The sequence below is a fragment of the Ipomoea triloba genome, chromosome 1 (genome assembly GCF_003576645.1).
Source record: "Ipomoea triloba cultivar NCNSP0323 chromosome 1, ASM357664v1".
Classification (NCBI taxonomy): Eukaryota; Viridiplantae; Streptophyta; class Magnoliopsida; order Solanales; family Convolvulaceae; genus Ipomoea; species Ipomoea triloba.
In genome coordinates, this window is record NC_044916.1 from 2,532,379 (window position 1) to 2,552,113 (window position 19,735).

The 19,735-nt window shown below is 40.4% G+C and overlaps 3 protein-coding genes across 3 annotated transcripts; all 3 read right to left on the reverse strand.

Moving 5' to 3' along the window:
* Positions 1-3,151: 3,151 nt before the first annotated feature.
* LOC116032511 (tobamovirus multiplication protein 1-like) lies at positions 3,152-7,539 on the reverse strand. The gene is made up of 10 exons (XM_031275496.1): positions 7,353-7,539; positions 5,890-5,980; positions 5,745-5,797; positions 5,204-5,296; positions 4,959-5,103; positions 4,773-4,818; positions 4,593-4,656; positions 3,897-3,950; positions 3,711-3,788; positions 3,152-3,621 (listed from the first exon to the last, which is right to left on the reverse strand). Exons 1-10 carry the CDS (start codon positions 7,500-7,502, stop codon positions 3,529-3,531), a joined length of 867 nt encoding a protein of 288 aa, XP_031131356.1. The 5' UTR covers positions 7,503-7,539; the 3' UTR covers positions 3,152-3,528.
* Positions 7,540-13,010: 5,471 nt separating this feature from the next.
* LOC116031842 lies at positions 13,011-14,057 on the reverse strand. Its single transcript, XM_031274162.1, has one exon. The coding sequence runs from the start codon at positions 14,055-14,057 to the stop codon at positions 13,011-13,013; it is 1,047 nt and encodes a 348-aa protein (XP_031130022.1).
* A 1,075-nt stretch (positions 14,058-15,132) lies between these two features.
* On the reverse strand, positions 15,133-18,256 carry LOC116017315 (cardiolipin synthase (CMP-forming), mitochondrial). The gene is made up of 8 exons (XM_031257880.1): positions 17,676-18,256; positions 16,836-16,902; positions 16,688-16,762; positions 16,426-16,477; positions 16,012-16,097; positions 15,846-15,920; positions 15,555-15,649; positions 15,133-15,462 (listed from the first exon to the last, which is right to left on the reverse strand). The coding sequence occupies exons 1-8, from the start codon at positions 18,173-18,175 to the stop codon at positions 15,372-15,374; spliced, it is 1,041 nt and encodes a 346-aa protein (XP_031113740.1). The 5' UTR covers positions 18,176-18,256; the 3' UTR covers positions 15,133-15,371.
* Between the last annotated feature and the right edge of the window lie 1,479 nt (positions 18,257-19,735).

Genomic DNA, 19,735 nt, shown 5'->3' on the forward strand with positions numbered 1-19,735 from the left:
ATATACGCGATGCTAATGCTTTAGCACTCGTGCGACAATTGGATTCTAAGTTACGTTCATTACTCGACCAACAGGATGCCTATTGGCGTCAAAGAGCCAAGCAACACTGGCTAGTTAAAGGTGACAGGAACACCAAGTTTTTTCATCAGTATGCATCGGCCAGGAAGAGGAAAAACCGTATTGTGAAGCTTCGTGATGAATCAAATCGTTGGGTTGAAGGGAAGGAGGTTCTGAGGCTCGCCAAACAGTATTTTCAGACTATTTTCACGACAAAGGGGACAATTCTTGGGGATTCGTTGGATGGTTTTTTGCCATCAATTGGTGGTGCCGATAATGATCAACTTCTTAGGCCTTTTGGGATTGATGAAGTCAAAGAGGCGTTGTTCTCGATGGCTCCAGACAAGTCTCCAGGCCCGGATGGATATAGCCCCGCCTTTTATCAACATTTTTGGGGAGAAATTGGAGATGACATTGCCCAGTTCGTTATTGCTTGTGCGAATGATGATTTGTTCCCTCCGGGATTTAACGACGCTTACATCACTCTCATCCCCAAAAAGGCGTCTCCAGTGTCTATGGGTGATCTCAGACCGATTGCGCTATGCAATGTTCTGTATAAGATTCTTTCGAAGATGTTGGCTAATAGACTGAAGGTGGTCCTTGATCAGGCGATCTCGGTGAGTCAGAGTGCTTTTCTGCCAGGACGTTTGATTACTGATAACGTGTTAATTGCCTCGGAGGTGATACCTCTGAAACTCGATATGGCCAAAGCGTATGACAAGATGGAATGGTTGTTCCTTGAGACTATAATGAGCCGTATGGGATTTCATCAGAGGTGGATTAGTATGATTATGCGCTGCGTCACGACGGTTCGATATAAAGTAGGTGTTAATGGTGAGCTTTCCGACTTTATTATGCCAACATGTGGGCTTCGACAGGGAGATCCTCTCTCCCCTTATTTATTCATTTTATGTGCGGAAGGATTATCATTTCTCCTATCTAAAGCTGTGAGGAATAATTTGATATCCCCATGTGTTGTTGCTAGAGGTGCCCCTGGGGTGTCACATTTATTTTTTGCAGATGACAGCTTGTTGTTCTTCAAAGCTACTGTCCAGGAAGCCGAGGTTGTTAAGAGTTGCTTAGTGGATTATGAAAGGATGTCTGGGCAATCAGTTAATTACACTAAGTCCTGTATTGTGTTCAGTCGAAATACCACTGAAGCCATGCGTGTTGCAGTCGCCAACGTATTTAATGTGGTTCAATCTACTAATATTGGTCGTTATTTGGGGCTGCCTATGGGTGTTGGAAGAAACAAGCGTGAGGTTTTCACGTATGTTGAATCTAAACTGATTGGTCGTCTGAGCGGGTGGAATAAAAAGATTTTGTCCAGAGCCGGTAAAGAAGTCTTATTAAAAAGTGTGGCACAGGCACTACCCACATATTCCATGAGCATCTATTTCCTGCATGTTACACTTTGCGAAAGGATTGAACGCATTATGAATAAATTCTGGTGGGATTCAAGTGGTAGTTCAGGGGGTGGTATACGCTGGCTATCATGGAGTGCAATGTGCTCCCCAAAATCGAGAGGAGGCCTTGGTTTTAAAGTTCTCAGCCGTTTTAATGTGGCACTTCTGGCGAAACAAGGTTGGAGACTTATGACCAATCCTATGTCGCTGGCTGCGAGGTTATATAAGGCACGGTATTATCCCATGGATGATTTTCTTGACGCAAAGATTGGGGCGAATCCGAGTTACTGTTGGCGGTCCATCTTAGCCGGTCAGGAGGTGTTACGTATGGGGTCGTATAGGCGAATTGGTAATGGCCAAGGAACAACTATATGGAGACAACCATGGCTCCCTGATGAGAGCCATCCGTATATTCAGACTCCAGCCTCCGCTTTCAATCTTAACATGAAAGTAAGTGATCTAATCCACCCTATTACATCTGATTGGAATACGGAGCTTCTGCATGCAATGTTTTTACCACGAGATGTTGGTCTCATTCTTAAAATTCCTGTCTCTGTTCAGTATGAGGATAAATGGTGTTGGCGAGGCGACATAAGGGGGTTGTATTCTGTCAAGAACGGGTACCGCTCTCTATCTGAGTTGCCTGACAACACTGGTACTGCTTCTTGGAGTCATATTTGGAAATTAAAGGTTCACCCGGCTGTTCATAACTTTCTATGGCGTTGCTTGCGTAAGGTCCTTCCAGTTTTGACGACTCTTTTTGTTCGGCGTGCGGTTGTAGATGTATCGTGTCCACTTTGTCATAACCATGCAGAAACCCTTGATCATTTGATGAAGGAGTGCTCTTGTGTCGCACCCCTTTGGCAGATTGTAATGAATGGTCATACTCCGGATCAAGGGGATGATTGTGCAGCTTGGCTCCTTGACACCTTAGCTCATGGTGAGACCTTGTTTAAACTCCGTGCGGTTGCTGTATGGTGGTGCATTTGGAGGGCGCGTAATGAAACTGTTTGGAATAATAAGCCTTGGCAGTTATCTAGTGTCGTGCATGAGGTTTACCGCTGCGTGGGAGACTGGCAGAATCTGATGAGTGGAGCGCCGGCATTGGGTGCTGGTACATATGTGTTACCAAATGCTGCTACTGGGCAAGATGATGCGGTTAAAGTATTTGTAGATGCAGCAGTATACCCAAGTGTGGATACTGCTTATTACGGCTGTCTGATCTTGAATCCAAGTGGTGGATTTTTGGCTGCCCGAAACGGACCTCTACGTTGCATGAGTGATGCCCATCTCGCGGAGGCTTTGGCGATTAAAGAAGCATTTTCATGGATTAAAGACAAAGGCTACATCAAAATCAAGCTTTATTCGGATTGTCAGATGGTGTGTTCTTTGCTTAATGGTTCTGGAAATGATTGGTCTTATGCTGGTTGTGTTATAGATGCTTGTAAGGCATTAAGTCGACACTTTGAATCAGTGTCTTTTGAGTTTGTTTCAAGATCAGTGAATCAGTGTGCTCATGCTTTGGCTAGAGCGGCTAGTTCGCAAACTGGTCCTGTTTGTTGGATTTCATCTATTCCCAGTTGTATTACTCATTTGCTTTAATGAAAGTTGGTTGTTTTGTTTTAAAAAAAAAACAGTTATGTCATCAAATCACAACTTACATGAAACACTTTAGCACATATATCAGATGATGACAGAATGAGTTTTTGCACTTGGGAGAAACATGAACAATTGCAAAGTCGGTCTTTCAGCAGACAGCCCAGTTCATCAAGTTACACCGAGTGTACAACTACAAGAGGCAAAAGAAAGCCCACACCATCCTATATGAACATTACAGTACTGATCCTATGGGCATTAGCTTGAATCTTGATGAACAACTGAAATGCCAAAATGCTAAACACACACGCCACAGAGAAACGAGAAAAATACGGGTTAATAGTAGCTTAAGCTTCACAAGTTCGAGAAAAACAAGCTCCCACCGGGGTTCTCCTTTCTGATCTAACTTCAATCGCCACAACCATGGGAAAACAAATAATACTTCCCTCTGAGGACCGTAAAAATGCAGCTAACAGATGGGGTGGTACTGTGCAGATACTCGTTTCGGGGGCAGTTTACGCAGGATGTAGAGAACGAGAGCCGAAGGAAGAATCTCCACTAGCTGTGTTTAGTCACGAAGGAACGAGTATGGTGAGAAACAAGAGGCAAAAGCAATTCGAGATTAATATGGAACATGAATCCACCACGTACCACGTAATATATCAGATTCAGAACTGGATGGTCCAAAACATCGAGCGATGCATCAGAATCGAAAGCAGACAGCACAACCTGCAGAGGCATGAGAATCGGAAGTAGGACGTGTCTAAAGCTGGGATTCCGTAAGTTAAAACCACATATCTAGAGGAATAGCAGTGCAAAATATAATTGAAATATTACCACAAAGCATCTTATGACGAAACAGGTGAAACATATGGCTGTCACGGATCCAACCTGTAATAATTTAAACAAATCGAGTCACAAGGTGAAACAGTTCAGTTCAGCGAGCTAGACCACGTTGTGCAATGTTCCACTTGTTCCAAAACCCAAAGATCCATAAAACAGAGCCAGAAAGCAAAGACGAGGTAAACATGGGATGGAAAACGGGGAAGAAGAAGAAAGGAGATGGCATATGCCAATATGTGAAGATGTATTGCAGATTAAACTCTCTTTCTCATTCAACTTTTCTTCTTCAGCCTATCCAGATGCTTAATTTCATCGTAATTCCTAAAAATCTCTAGAAATGAGTAACAAGCTGTCTCAAGTTTGAAAGTAATGAAACCCTAAGTGGGGGCAACCGGAACCAAGTTGGTCAGGTTGTTGGCTTGGTAACCACAAGGTTCCACATTTGACTCCCAGTGGGAGCGGCCTATTGACATTATTGGTTTGAGCTGGTTAGCTATGGGCAACCTAGGCTAATTTACTCCCTTGTAGTTCGTTGTCGGCTAAGGTCAGAAGGCGGGGTTTACCCTATGTACAACCTCGGTAGTGGTTGCGGGTTAAAAACGTTCTAATTTGCATACACATACATTTACAATAACCCCAAATTAAAAAATTCACAAAGTAGCCAGAAGGCAATTGCAACTATGCACAAACCTCATGAAGCTTCTTTCTTCTCCCTTTGGATTCAATAGGAAAGCGTCTTAGCATGAAAAACAGCCTGATGTCAGCATAAAATGAAACAAAGATAGATGAGCAAATGACTTATATTCAAAGCCAATAAACTAAGGATAAGCAAAAGCAATTCTGACAATGGAAACTGATACGGGCATTTACCTTCCTCCATAAAGCAAGAAACCCAACGCTGCTATCAATGAAACAACTGCACACAGTAAAAAGAAAATAAGCATTCTGGCCAAGCTGGAAAAGGTAACAATCACCATATCCGGCACATTTTTGAAAATGAAGTGTTCAGCGTTGAGTTAATTGAGTTGGAAAACTGAAGACGGACATAAAAGTTACCCGCTATAAATATCTTTCCAATGAACTCAATGGCACTGTTGTCATTAATCCAAAGGTACACCCATATACCACCCTGTATGACGTATATTCCAGCATTGATTGAAATATAAAACAATCTGAGCTTATCAGTTGGCAAACTTCTAGCCTGCCCATTCGTAAGGGTGAAGAGTTAGCATGACTGATCTATACTAAAAACAATGAAAGTGTATTTGAAAGAGACTCCATAGATCAATGACTTCACTTGCCTGGCGATATATTTCTGCCCAGAATAGGACAAGAAGTGTATAAGTTGAGAAAAAAAGCAACCCAGGGAGGTCCAAGATTACCAAAGTAAGCACCTATTGAAATAGCAGAAGCCAACATCAGCAAAAAGTTATGAAGGAAATAGCAGCAGCAAACTAAGCTTTGTCATTTAGGCCATTGAACAATTCTAATGAACCATAGTCTTCAGAAAAGATCACACCATCAATGTAAGATTCTTTCCTTTATCACAAAAGAAGAAAAGCGAACGTTGGCATATACCTCAAGAGTCAAGATTCTAGAGTATAAAATTACCGCAGAGGAAATCTTATTTGAGAAACTAATTTATTTTATTATTTTTACAGTTAAGAAAAATACTTGGATATTTCTTTGCCAGTTTTTCATAATTTACAAATATCAAGAAATAAGATTATTGCAGGAACGGAATTATTCTAAATGTCTAATCACTTAGTAACAAATAGAAGCCTACTAACAATGGCGCCATTAAAATTTTAACTATTTTAGGGGGTAGGGGCATTGATATACCTTGGGATGGAAAAGAAACACTTGTTTGTGAAATCCAAAGACAATAGCACGAACTGAAACAAAGGAGAATCACAATAGAATTAAGCTGTAGAAACAAAGGTGTCAGATGACTCAGATAAAGTTATTGCTCTTTTTTTTTTTTTACCTCCATTTACAATGAAATTCATAAGATGAAAGACCTTTTGTGTTGTCCAGCCAAACTCAGGCACTCTCACTTCAATTCTTATCAATTGAATCTGCACAGTCAACTCAAATCTTCAGTCGGGAATACTAAATACATATGTAAATACTGTGTAAGGTTTCATAGGAAACTAAAACCAAGAACTTAAACACAATGAATGGGATTGTAAGTCAAACACTGCAATAACTTATGCATTAATAGACTATTCAAAGGCAGTCTCTTTTCATGAATTAATAGTTTATTATAACGAGAAAAGCTCCCATCTAATCGTACTTCTATCTGCAGTTAGGAGTTATGACAGGGGACCAGTATGAGATACCCCAGTTCTAACATGACCACAAGTTAGATCAAAACTTGCTTGAGTAGGTATTAAGAAAGACATGTTAGTGACTTAGTGCAATGGGTTAGGAATGAATTAGTTGTAAAGAGGGCTGAATGGAGAAATAGAGTCCATATAGCTTACCCAGAGCCCCAACTACATTCGGATTTCAGATTATGGCTTAATTAAGTCCTTATTCTATTTCTCATACTATAGCTTAAATTTGCTTGATCAACCATGAAGACAATGCAATATGTGCTTAATAGAAGAATATCCAGACGACTGGTGCATGTATTTGAGATTCTAGAACTACAGAACATCAGACTACTCGCATAACTATAGGGTTGTTAAGATTTGGTTTGCCATGAGTGGGATAGCAAAATTAGAGTGCATGAAAGGGATTTAAGGAATTGAAGGGAAAGATAATTATCAAATTTCTAAGGTAGTGCTGATTAGTGTTAATGACTAAGGATGTTACCAAACAAAAATGTTACTCTATGTCAATATAATACTAACAAAAACATAAAACTTAACCGCTTGAAAGCCATTACAAAGTTATCTTAAGAAATTAGCAGCAAGGTTAAAGTACCATTTGACTGTTCCCTTTCACAAAAGCCTCTAAAAATAGGATAAGAGAAACTCAAGTCATCATTACATCCCTTAGAACTTCAGCATTCAAATTTCAAATGCAAGAACATAGGAAATTGGTCAACAAGGTCCAAGAATCCAATAGTTTTTGCCAACAATCCCAGACTAGCTAAAAGGAAAAGCTTTAGCTAATAGCCTAATAATTTCAGTACCATAACCAGTAATGATTATAACCTGATTTTTCAATTCAACTCAACTCTAAAGCTCAAATACCCAACAATATTCCAATACTGGCTCCAAATAACTTATAGATTGTCATTATTTCAATTCCCTAACTTCTTAAACACTCCTATTTAGTATCTAAAACTATGCTAACAGACCACGGCTAGCTCTAACATCTCCAGGAAGTTAATACTTCACGGCCTTCAAGCTCCAAACTTGGGGAAATTATCCACATCTACGCAAATAAATTTAGATACATAGGGAGTAGTATATAGCAGAATATTGTGTGTATACGTACAAGGGCAACGGCGGAGACGAGTGCAAAGGCACCGGAGAGTGAATAAAAGATTCCATCTTGCCATTTAACTGATTGGTTGATCTCGTCCCACCAGTTCGCCGGAGACAGCGATACAACGCCGGCGATAAGATCCGGCAGCGCTCTGACCATTGCACTTTGACCTTCTCCCCAACTCTCTCTATCTTACCTGCGGTCGTCAAATTTGTAAAAACCAGTAAAACCAGGTATATATAAAAGAATCCCAGTCAACATTTTCTTCTTTAAAAAAAAAAAAAAGTAAAAATAGTCAAATAGTCTCATATACTATCAATCACGGTTCAATTCACACCATGGACTAAAATAATATTTAATTAGACACATTTACTTTTAAAATTTTGTTGGCTTAGCATTTTCTTTAAGTTTTCTTAAGTAATTCTTCCATAATGCAGACATGAAAGTTAAATAAAAATAATTTTGCTAACTTGGTTTCATTGTTGACCTTTAAACTCATTCACCCCTAGGGAAAACAAAGACCTATCAACACTAACCCGACAACAATGCTTCTTGATTTCGGTCAAATCCCTGAGACCTCGAGAATGATCATGGTGAGCACAAGTAAATTTAGGGCAAACATAAACTTTCTTTTTCACATCCTTGCTTGATCTCTGCCTCAACTTCCATGATAGATTGTGACCCTTTTTGTGATGCTGCAAATTTTGATATCCTTGAGAACCCTTGTTACATATTTCACAAACAAATATATTTGCAACTAATACAGTATTGGGTGATAAAGTAATCACATTTGCATCAGGATCTTAAAAATCCAAAAAAAATAGAAATTTTCAAAAATTAATTTTTCATTTTAGTAAATCGAATACTTAATTACCTTTATACTCAAACAAATTACCTAACATTCCGGAAATGTTTCGCTTTGTCTTGTTAGTTGCTTTTGGAGGATATGCTTGATTACCAGATGAAGAGACGTTGGCTTCATCAAAACCGACAGCGCCATTCACGACGAAGGAATTATTAGCTGTCAGAGTTTTAAGTTGGTCATCCATTGTTTGCAGTTGCAGGAAGAAAAGCAGTGACGCTATAACACCATAATTATCCAACGAGTTTGAAGAGAGCAAATTTGTTTTTCTCTCTTTATATGTTTGAATAGGTTTAAAGGTCAACATGGTGATAAATTAACAAGTCAACAAAATTATTTGTATTTAAATTTCATGTCAACATTGTGAAAGAGTTACCTGGAGAAAATGTTAAGTGAACACAATTTTAAAAGTAAATATGTCCAATTATAGCTTATTTTAGTCCAATATGTGAATTGATCAGTCACAAATTGAGCTATTTGACCCTTCTTCCCTAAAAATATGATTTAAAAAATAATCTTATTATATATGTCTCTCTATACTTTATAAGTTTGTCTACGTTGTATACTAAATATTTCAATAAAATCATTTTCTTTTTATTGATTGCCATGCCAATCATCATCATATTGTAATATATGCAACAAAGCATGATAATTGTACACTTCTATAAAACATCACCATCATAAGCCACAAGTTAACACGTATACTATTTTTTTTTAAATATATATATTTTTACATTTTTTTTGAAAGCAAAGCAAACCATGTACATTAATGCAAAATCGCAGAAATAGCGTCAGGGGGAATAGAATCCCAGTACATAGTGTTTGCAAAAGAAAAAGCTGAAGCAGCAAGAGTATGAGCGAGAATATTTTGTAACCTAGGAACATAAGAAATCGAAATCTTATCAAACGAAAGCAAGCTAGATCTGCAAGCATCGACAGTAAACCCAACGTGTGAGAGGAAAGTAGGTGGATTCGTGGACAGAGCTCTCTGAAGCTGGGCACAATCTGTGAACATTAAAACCTCCGGTACATCCCGTTGCCTAAGCCATGATAATACCTTTTTGCAGGCCATAGCTTCCGCCATCAATGGTGAGAAACAAGATGGCAGGTGCCCTGCGCAAGCTGCTTGGAATTGGCCATCTGGATTCAAAAGCACAACAGCGAATGTTGACTCCTGGGATTGCACACAGTGGCCTGTATCGAAGAAGCACCGGGGCAGCGGTGGTGCGTTGTGCGGATGTGTTGGCTGGATCAAATGTGCTCCACCTGGCTGTGCAGCTCCTGTGACTACTGAACGCCACGCGTGCAGGGATGAGCTCGCCTTTGTGACTACCGATTTCGGCCGAGGGAGGCTGCCTTCCCAAACGGCTGAGTTTCGCGCTAGCCAGATGAAATAGAGAACTGCCACAAACAAATCAATGTTATCTTCAGTCTCATTCAGCACTAAATTTGTGAACCAAGCAGCAAAATTGTCCCCAGACCCATTAGTCACATGCAAATTAGTCTCATTCCACACAATTGTTGAGAACTCACACAACACAAGTGCATGCATGACATTCTCATGAGCTAAACCACACATTAGGCATGTAGGATCCACCTCTACCCTCTTTAAGAGTAAATTGGTGGTTACAGGTAGTATATTATTGAGGGCTCTCCATAAAAAAGTTTTCCACTTTGGGGGCACTTTCAACTTCCAAATGAAATTCCAGTGTGTAAAATCATTTGTAGTGTAATTCACATCCCCCAAAATGTGTCTATAACCGTTTCGTACAGTATAACATCCTCTTGGGTCACCATGCCAAAACCAGGTATCCTCATACTCGGGTGAGACAGGCAAATTCATAATACTCATCACATCAGCAGGGAGGAAGATGTCTATTAAGATAGACAAATCCCAGGAGTTTGTTTGTTCATCAATTAACCCAGAAACCAGCGCACCATTCAACTATGCAGGCATAGGGGTTTGAATCATAGGGCTTGGATCATCAGGCAGCCAGGGATGTCCCCAAATTAATGTAGATTGTCCATTCCCGACCCTCCTTCTCGCCCCCTCACAAATTAGACCATGTGCAGCCATAATACTTCTCCAGCAGAAACTAGGGCATGAACCAATAGACGCATCAATAAAGGAGGTTTTAGGGAAATATCTTGCCGTAAAAACTCTCGTAACCAATGCTTGAGGTCTATTGAGAAACCTCCTGCTTTCCTAACATTGCCAAATTAAATGCCTTAAGGTCCTTGAACCCTAGCCCACCATACTTTCTGGGCACACATAATCTATCCCAGGTCTTCTAGTGAATCCTTCTATCATTACCAGAGTCCCACTAGTAACTATTCATAGTTCTTTCAATTGACTTACACACTGTATCCGGTAACAGGAATACACTCATTGAGAAAGTGGGCATAGCCTGTGCCACACTTTTCAATAAGACTTCTTTTCCAGCCTGTGAGAGGAATTTTTTATTCCACGAGCCAATTCGCTACTTGATTTTATCCTCAATATAAGAAAAAGCTGCCCTTCTATTTCTTCCAACAAAAGCTGGAAGGCCAAGATACTTACCAAAATTTGGGGCCTGCACTACCCCAAGAACTTGTGCAACCTCCTCCCTATGCTCCTCCGAGGTGTTTCTACTGTAACAAACACTGGACTTATCATAGTTCACTACTTGCCCAGACATGGCCTCATACCTGTTTAGGCACTCTTTGACCACTCCGGCTTCATGGGCATTTGCTTTAAAGAACAACAAACTATCGTCAGCAAAAAAACAAATGTGAGATAGGGGGAGCCCCCCTTGCAACCCTACACCCATGGATGGACCCCTCCATCTGAGCTTTTTGTAATAGCAGAGAAAGGCCCTCTGCACAGATAATAAATAAGTACGGGGAGAGAGGATCACCCTGTCTGAGTCCACGGGAGGGAATAACCTGTTTTGTACTTGCCCCATTAATCAAGAAGCTGTATGAGACTGAAGTAACACAGAGCATGATCAATTCCACCCACCTTTCTGCAAAGCCTAGCGATTGCATCATCCTGCGCAAAAAAGACCACTCCATTCGGTCATAGGCTTTTGCCATATCAAGCTTTAGGGCACCCCAACCAACCAAACCAGCCTGTTTACGATTTAGATAGTGACCCACCTCCGCTGCCACCAGAATATTGTCTGTAATAAGCCTATCAGGTATAAAAGCACTTTGGGACTCATAGATTAGCCCTCCTAGCAAATGCTTCATTCTATTAGCCAAGACCTTTGCTATAATCTTATACACAACATTGCAAAGGGCAATAGGTCTTAAATCAGAAACAGACTCTGGAACACTCTTCTTCGGGATAAGCACCACATTTGTGTCATTCAAACCATTAGGAAAGGAGCATGCATTCAAATAGTCAATGACAAACGCAGACACATCACCACCCACCACATCCCAGTAGTGTTGATAGAAACCCGGGTTCATCCCATCTGGGCCAGGAGCCTTGTCAGGGAACATTGAGAACAAGGCCGCCCTAACCTCAGCAGGTTCGAACGGGCGCAACAAAACTTCATTATCAGTGTGTGTGACTTTAGGGGTAATACTTTCAAAAAACGAATCCATAGGGGATGAACCATTAGATCGTAATATATTATCAAAATAATCCAACACAACAGCATGCATAGACTCACCCTCAACCCAAACACCAGTAGAATCTTTAATCTTAGAGAGAGTATTCTTTCTTTTTTGTGCAGAGGCATACCTGTGATAAAACCGTGTGTTTGCATCCGCCCCCTGTAACCAATGCTGCTTGGCTCGCTGCCTCCAATAGATATCCTCCTGAGCCTCTAACCGAGTCAACTGTTCCTTAACTCGCTGGAACTCAGACAATATATCTGGATCCCTGCTATCTCGTAGCTCCATTTGACGGCACCGGAGATGTTTGATGCGATTGCCAAACTTATGGAAGTGGTCTCCGCCCCACTTCTTGAGTCTATCGCCACATAACCGCACACAGCTCATCAACCCCCTCAACCTACCATCGTGCCACGCACTCTCCACCACTTCTCTACAGCCCTCATCCAGCAGCCATGCCATCTCAAATCTGAATCCCCCACGTCTGCCACCAGCAGTCCTGCGGGACCCTGCAATACACAGAAACAAAGCTGAATGATCCGAGGTACGCATTGAAACATTCTCGACATATGCCCCCTCTCTCTGGGCACACCAACTATCGGTTGCCAAAACTTTATCCAGTCTCTCCTCCAACCACTCAGGTGTGCCCCTGCCCCTTTCCCAGGTGAACTGATATCCTCTCAACGGAAACTGAACCAGGCGACAGTCGTCCAAAGTCCCCCCAAATCCGCGAAGGAGACTATCAGGATGTGGAATTCCGCCTCTCTTCTCTGACTGATAAAGAAGATCGTTGAAATCCCCCACCACAATCCATGGAAGTGTAGACCGTCCAGCTAAGGTTCTCAGTAAATCCCAGGACTCACTTCTCCTACTCCGTTCAAGGTAACCATAAAAGCAAGTCATCCTCCAGCTAGTTAAACCTGAAACAGTAACCTCCACATCTACATGATTTCTTGAATAACTCAACAGCCTAGCCGTATTATTTTTCCTCCACAACAACGCTAATCCTCCACTCAGGCCTACATTGTCAACAAAAAACAGACCTTCAAAGCCAAGCTTGACTCGGAGACGCTCAGCGTGAATCCGACCCACCTTAGCTTCCATCAAAAACACAAACTCGGGCTTCTTACAGGACACTACGTCCACAATCTTGCGAACTGTTCGTGGATTGCCCAAGCCACGACAGTTCCAACTTAAGACACTCATGAGGATGGGCGGGTCTGGGAACCAGAACCCGCCGAGGACAAGTTTTTTGGAACATCTGACATGACAACATCACCAGGCACACCGCCATTCCTTCGAACTCCGCCACCCGAACCCTCCCTAAGCCTTTTAGTTACTGCAACCACACTGACAGCTGCCTGCTGTTCCGCGACCAAAGCCGAGGAATTATCAACCGACTGCCTCATGTTTCCAATAGTCTCATCAGCCGATTTAGGAGGTCCCGTGAGTGGAATCAGCCATGGCTCCCCTACAGCTCTCGGTCCACGAAATCCTCCAGCACGTAACTCTGCACCATACGGGTAGAACTCAACAGGCATATTGGACTCTCTTGCTTTCAGGCAAAATTTGTAGGAGTGTCCTAACATGCCGCAAAAGAAACAGTATGTATGCAATCGTTCATACCGGAAGGTCACCCAGCTAGCAGTTTTATCCCTTTTCACCAGGTTCATCCGACGCTGAATAGGGCGACCAACAGGTATTACAACCCTTATGCGATAGAACATCCTCCACGGAGCTCCGACAAACCTGTCATCGCACCGCACAAACGTACCCAGAAAATTGCCAACCTGTTCCAGCACAAGATCAGACGTATACCCGAGAGGAAGGTCATGTACCTGAACCCACATGTCAACCGAATCGAGGAGCACATCACCCGAGAGTACACCATCAACAAGCTGTCTACAAACCAACGTGTTGTTCTCGAACGACCATGGCCCTTCATCAAGCACGTAGCGCATATCAGATTCGTGATAAAACACAAACATAAACAAATTTGGCTGCACCTCTGAAATCTGTACCCCCATGACCGGACGCCAGACCGACGCCATCACTTGTCTCATGAACTCAACTTTAACCAGTTTTGACGTCAAGAAACGACCTACAACTACCCAGGTTTTCGCACCTTCTGACTGGGCATCGCCATTATCCAGAACAGGTTCGAAACCCTCGGTTTCATCGTCTAAAACCATGTCAGCCCACCTTTCCGTCAACCTCTGAACCCCTCCATCACCCGCTGGAGCCGCCATGCAAACACTTAAAGCCCGCACCGAAGGAACGTAACCGGAGACCGTCGAGAACGAACGGAGAAAGGAAGAGAAAAGTATGGAAAACCTGGGAAAACCCTAGGAGGAAGAACAAAACCCTAGAAAACTAGAGAGAGATATATATTTTTACATTATTTTTACTTGGAAAAGAAAAACACAAAGCATGCACAACCATGGTGTCACAGTCCAAGGATAACCATGGCTACCTACAATGTACAACCACGAGTATTCAAGATCATATGTGATTGCCATAATAAACAATTATAATTGTCCAAATTTAAACTATCATAATTGTTCACAACAAACAACCACACCATGGAGGATGATGTCCTCATCCCAAATTGCCATGAACGGAGATGATCTCAGACGAGGACTTATTCAAATATGAGAAAATGACTTTGGTATTGTCATTTTGTTTGTTTTTATTTATTTTTTTTTTAAAATTATAAATTTTTAAACAACTCTAATGGTAACTCATAAAAAGTATTAAATGCATATTTTTTTAAAAAAATTGACACGTCAATGTAAAAAAAAAAATTCAAAAGTTTATTTAATTATGTTTGATATTAATTATTTACAAAGCAATTATCCCTTTGTATTTTTAATCAATTTCTCCTTACATTGTTTCCACCGTCACCGTTAAAACGTGGACTCCTTCCAATTTAGGTCAACTTCTTTTCAAATGGAAATGAATAGGTATGAGGGAATTAAAAATGTTCGAAATAAATAGTTGGGAGGCACCCGTGAACACATGCTGCTTTAATGAAATCATTGAATTACATGTAAAATGTTTGGTAAAGGAAAATTATTTTATATTTCCGTACTTAACACCTGCCAATTTTTATAACTACGCACCCATAGAGTGTCAATGCATATGAGGGTTTCAAGTTCGAGCTCTAAAAATGTAATCACCTTAGACTCGCAGCTTAACCAAGGATTTCAGGCTCGGACTTTAGAAATACAATCACCTTAAAACTCTTGAGAAAGTGTTATGCCACTCTTTGAGCTCATACCGGACAGCAACCGACTGGCTGATAAAACTAAAAAATTCAATCACTAACTCTCTAAGATAAAACAAATAAACGCTCTTTCGTTAAATTCAAGTTCTCCTATAACATTTCTTACACAGTTACATGTAAAACTGCAAATATACAACAAAAACTCAGATGACATGTTTTCAGTAAATTTTAACATGAAAAAGTAATCACTAGTCAGGCATGGCTTATTTCCTTTAGAAGAGGGGAAAAGAGATGAGAAACAAAAACTTTAAGTTAGTCAAAACTCAAAAACATGCCTTTAACTCTTCTTTATGGGTAAAGACCCAGTCCTGAGGTGTTGTGCTCCATATGCAGCAGTTGAAGCTACTGTAGTTAACATTACTAACCAACTGCATCAAGCCAAAAGGTGTAATGCTATCAATTTCATCATATTTTATGTGAAATTTGAGAGAGAAAATACGGTGGGTGTTTCGTTGGATACCTTATATATTTGATATATAATAGCGTTTCCTCGTTACCAAATTCAGGTTGAAGTAGGGCTGCAGCAACTAAGACCAATTGGAAAACAGTGTTTATCTGTCATGTGCAAGCACACCAAATCAGATTAGAGATCGCTAATAATCACATTTCTTTCTCAACTTTACCAAAACTCAAAGTTAAAGGCAGTATACATCTCTACTTCATTTTCCTGCTTAAAGATAACTATTCATTCTCCTATTGTTGCTCACAGATGGCTGACCAAATAATCCGGCTAAAGAAATTAGAGAAATACCTTGCTAATCATGAGAGGCTCAACTTTCTGGGGACGCATTCCATCCAGGTTGAAGAAGTCTATCCAACTCGTCCACTGGTAAAGAAATCTTAATTAGGAAAAAATAAAAAACAAAATCAAGACTACGGATGGCTGATGACAACAGTCAAGGCATATCCTGTTTCACCTTCCATCCCAAACTGCTAGCTCTTTTGTAAACCGCACCACCAACGAGGGCAACATCGCGTAGTACAACAAGTGCAACGAGTCCAGCTTCACAGTGCAAAACAAAAGACCCATTTCAAAGTTTGCATCTTGCAATATTGAACAACTCTTGATTCGCTAGGGATGTTTATTCTTTCAACCCTTCACTAAAAGCAAGCGCATATCATGCTGAAGTAAATAGAGAAAGGAAAATAGGACCTAGTGATGGAGAAAAGGAAGAGGAGCAAATAATACATGGGATGATTGATTAATTCCTCTGACAACAGCGAACAGTTTGAGAAGAACTCATATATGCCTTTAAAGCACTAAAGGCGACAAGACATAGCAGAAAAGGAATTAAGAAAATACTGGGAAAGGAATTGAAACATCCACTCACGGTGCAAAAGATCCCTCTCTACCATTGCTAGAGCAACGCATCCAATTAGCACCTGTAATAAAGAGATTTCATGAGCTAGTTAACAAATTGAGCCTTACAACAGTTGTAACAAGGAATAAATGACCTGACGGAAACGTTCTCTGCTGCATCACTGAAACATTAGAATAAAATAAAAAGAGAGAAAAATAGGAGTTTCATACAGCAGTATAGGTTAATTGATGAGCCAAATTGATAGAGCTGATGCAAGGAATTCCATTATTACCTTGTCAGCAAGTGGATCAAGGTAGGAACCAACTACAGAATTTATCCCCATCTTCCTGGCCACGTACCCATCTAGCTGCAACAGGAAATAAAACCTTAGGAAGGGACATAAATTTAAAAACGAAAAGAAAGAGAAACAAAATCCATACCCAATCACTTGCACCAGATACAGCTAGCCCAATAAATGCAGGAAGATACATCTCTTGTGTGATCATCCTGCAAAGCATTTTTTAAGAAAATTTCAATACAGCTAACTATAGCCTAATTGAAGCATGGCACAAAATGTTCATGTTGTTAGTTCTCTTGCGTGGCAGTTCCATAAATGTCCTACTTCACTATATGTTTAATGGGAATTCCAACAGCACTATGCACTTCAATAGATTGAATCACTTGCCCCAACACAGTACACAATATATTCAAAACATTATCATGCTTTTCATAAAGGAACACAATCAGATTCCAGAAACAAGTGCACATATTCTGTATATTGCATCCAGATAGTAAATCCAACTCTGAATCCCCAGTTCAGAGGCCGATAAGAAACTCGACAAATGGTAGCAATATAGCATATCGGAAACCCAAGAGGATCAGTTTCTTTTGTTTGCTAGGAGTAATAATTTTCATATCTTGGCACTGTAATTGATGATATCAAGTCATGAGAAACTTTTTACATATATGCACATACTAACAAAAATTCTCCCATATACCCTCGCATTTAAGCTGAAAAGATGCAATTGTTATATCATGGACCAGGTTCATATTGCATTGTGTACCAGATATAAAAATTATGTACCTTCAGTTAACACATTCTGTACCTACGTATAACAATTTCTGTACAGTAAACAAATAACTGAAACTTAATATGATAAATATGATAACTACAGGTAAGAAACTGTTCTGCAGGGTCAGATACAGAATTTTAAGGTTATTTTTTACCAGAGTCTACAATAAGGTATAATTTGCCTAAAAGATGGAATAAAACACAATACCACGCGAGTAATGGACCGGAAAGCAATCGACTGAACGAGATGAAATTCGGAAAATTAACAAAGCTATCTCTAATTTCAGCAACGAGCTGAGATTCAGCGAATTGCTGCTTCTCCTGGGGCCCATTTAGGAGCAATCTCGGAGCAGAGGAGGTCGCCTGAAGCCCTAGCTTGTATGGAAGCTTCAAATTGAGAGCTCTGACTCGAAGGAGGACGAGGTTGGGCTGGAGGTGGAGAGGAGTAGCGGATTGGGAGAGCTTCCAGGGAGGAGAGGAGAGAAAGAGCGGGCAGGAGTTCGCTACAATAGTGGTGGCGCCGGTGAAGGCGGGAGAGAAGAAGTTAGGGCGGGCGAGGAAATGGCGGCGGCGGAGGTAGACGGAGGGGTCGATGTAGAGAGGCGGCACGAATGAGGGAGAGAAAGTTGTGGTGAAGAAGGTTCTGGAAGGATCGCCGGGCTTTCTGGTGCGGGAAATTAGCGCTTTGAGTGATCTGAAAATAGCCATTGATCCGGCATCGAGAGGGAGATTTTGCGAGGGGTTTAGGGAGAGAGAAAGAAAGAGAGAGAGAGAGATGACACGTTTGGATTCTTTTCCGACGTGCCACTTCACTTTTTTTCCTTTTTTTTTTTGGAAACACTTTTTTTCCTTTTTTTTTTTTTAAGCATAAAGGAAAGAAATAAACAATTTAATTTTTTTTTTTTGGTAAAATTCACAAGGTGTCTCAGGGAATTGAACCCGGGTTCCCGAGAATTCTTCCCAAAGCTCACTTGACACTTGAGCTATTTCATTGGGTTAGAATTAAACAATTAAATTAAAAGTATACAATTAATTAATTGCGTTATTTTTAATGTTGCAAAAAGCACCTAGGCAGCTGAGTAATTCGAGTATATCATTTACATTTTTTTCACAGATTTAGGAGTTGTTAAATTGTTATAATCCTCAAACTAATCAAATGTATATGCATATGTAAAATGATTAGTTGAATATATGACTGGAGGAGTATAGAAGAGAAGCAGCCGAACATATAAAAGAAATCACTCGATCGAGTTGCGTGCCAACTCGATTGAGTTGGACACCGAATCAGTCAAATTAGGTGCCCAACTCGATGCCTAATTGGCCAGAAAATCGATCGGTTGATTACCTTGGTCTCGGGGTGATGCGTACACGGATTGCTTCCCGCAATAAGTGCACACTCAAGGAATCACTCAAGAACCTTTCGTGTCCAAAAGAGGATCTTACTTTGTAGACTCTTGAATTTTGAGATCCCAACTCTACAAATGTCTCACCAAACTAACAAATAATACTCTCAACCCTTAGATTATTAAGCAAGGCTAAGAATTAGAGTATTAGGAATCTAGCACTAGAATTAAGATACAAAAATAAAATTAGCTATATAATATGAGTAATAGTATTCTTTTTGGGTTTTTGGATATGTGTGTGAATATAAAGAACAAGATAAGGGGATAAACTAGCTTCTCACTAGCCTACCAAGATTGAATGCTTCTCACAAACAACCTAAACTTCAATGCACTTCTCATGCAAAGAAAAGAGAGAAATTTCACTCAAATTGATTGAATGCTTCTCACAAACAACCTAAACTTCAATGCACTTCTCATGCAAAGAAAAGAGAGAAATTTCACTCAAATTGAATTCTTACAAGGTGTTGTCAAACCATTGGGTTTATGGGGTATTTATAGGGGAAAATAAGGTATTAAATATTCTAGGTCACTAATTATCCCACCCAAAATAAAAAATTACAACTTTGTAAAAGTAATTCCCACCCAAAATTAAAAATACAACATTTTGCAAAAGTAATTTCCACCCAAATAAAATATACAATTCTTGCAAAGTAGTTTCCACCTAAAAAAAATACATCTTGCAAATAATTTCACACCGGGGAATTTGATCTGATATTGAAGTCTGAATTGTTTTCCTTGATTGAAATATTGTTACCGGGCGACTCGAGACTTTCAATGGATCATTTATTGGTTACATTTGGGTTGCATCACGGGGTGCCTAGCGCCTAGGCCGTTAGGCGGCCTCTTAAGTAGATTTTTACATCAC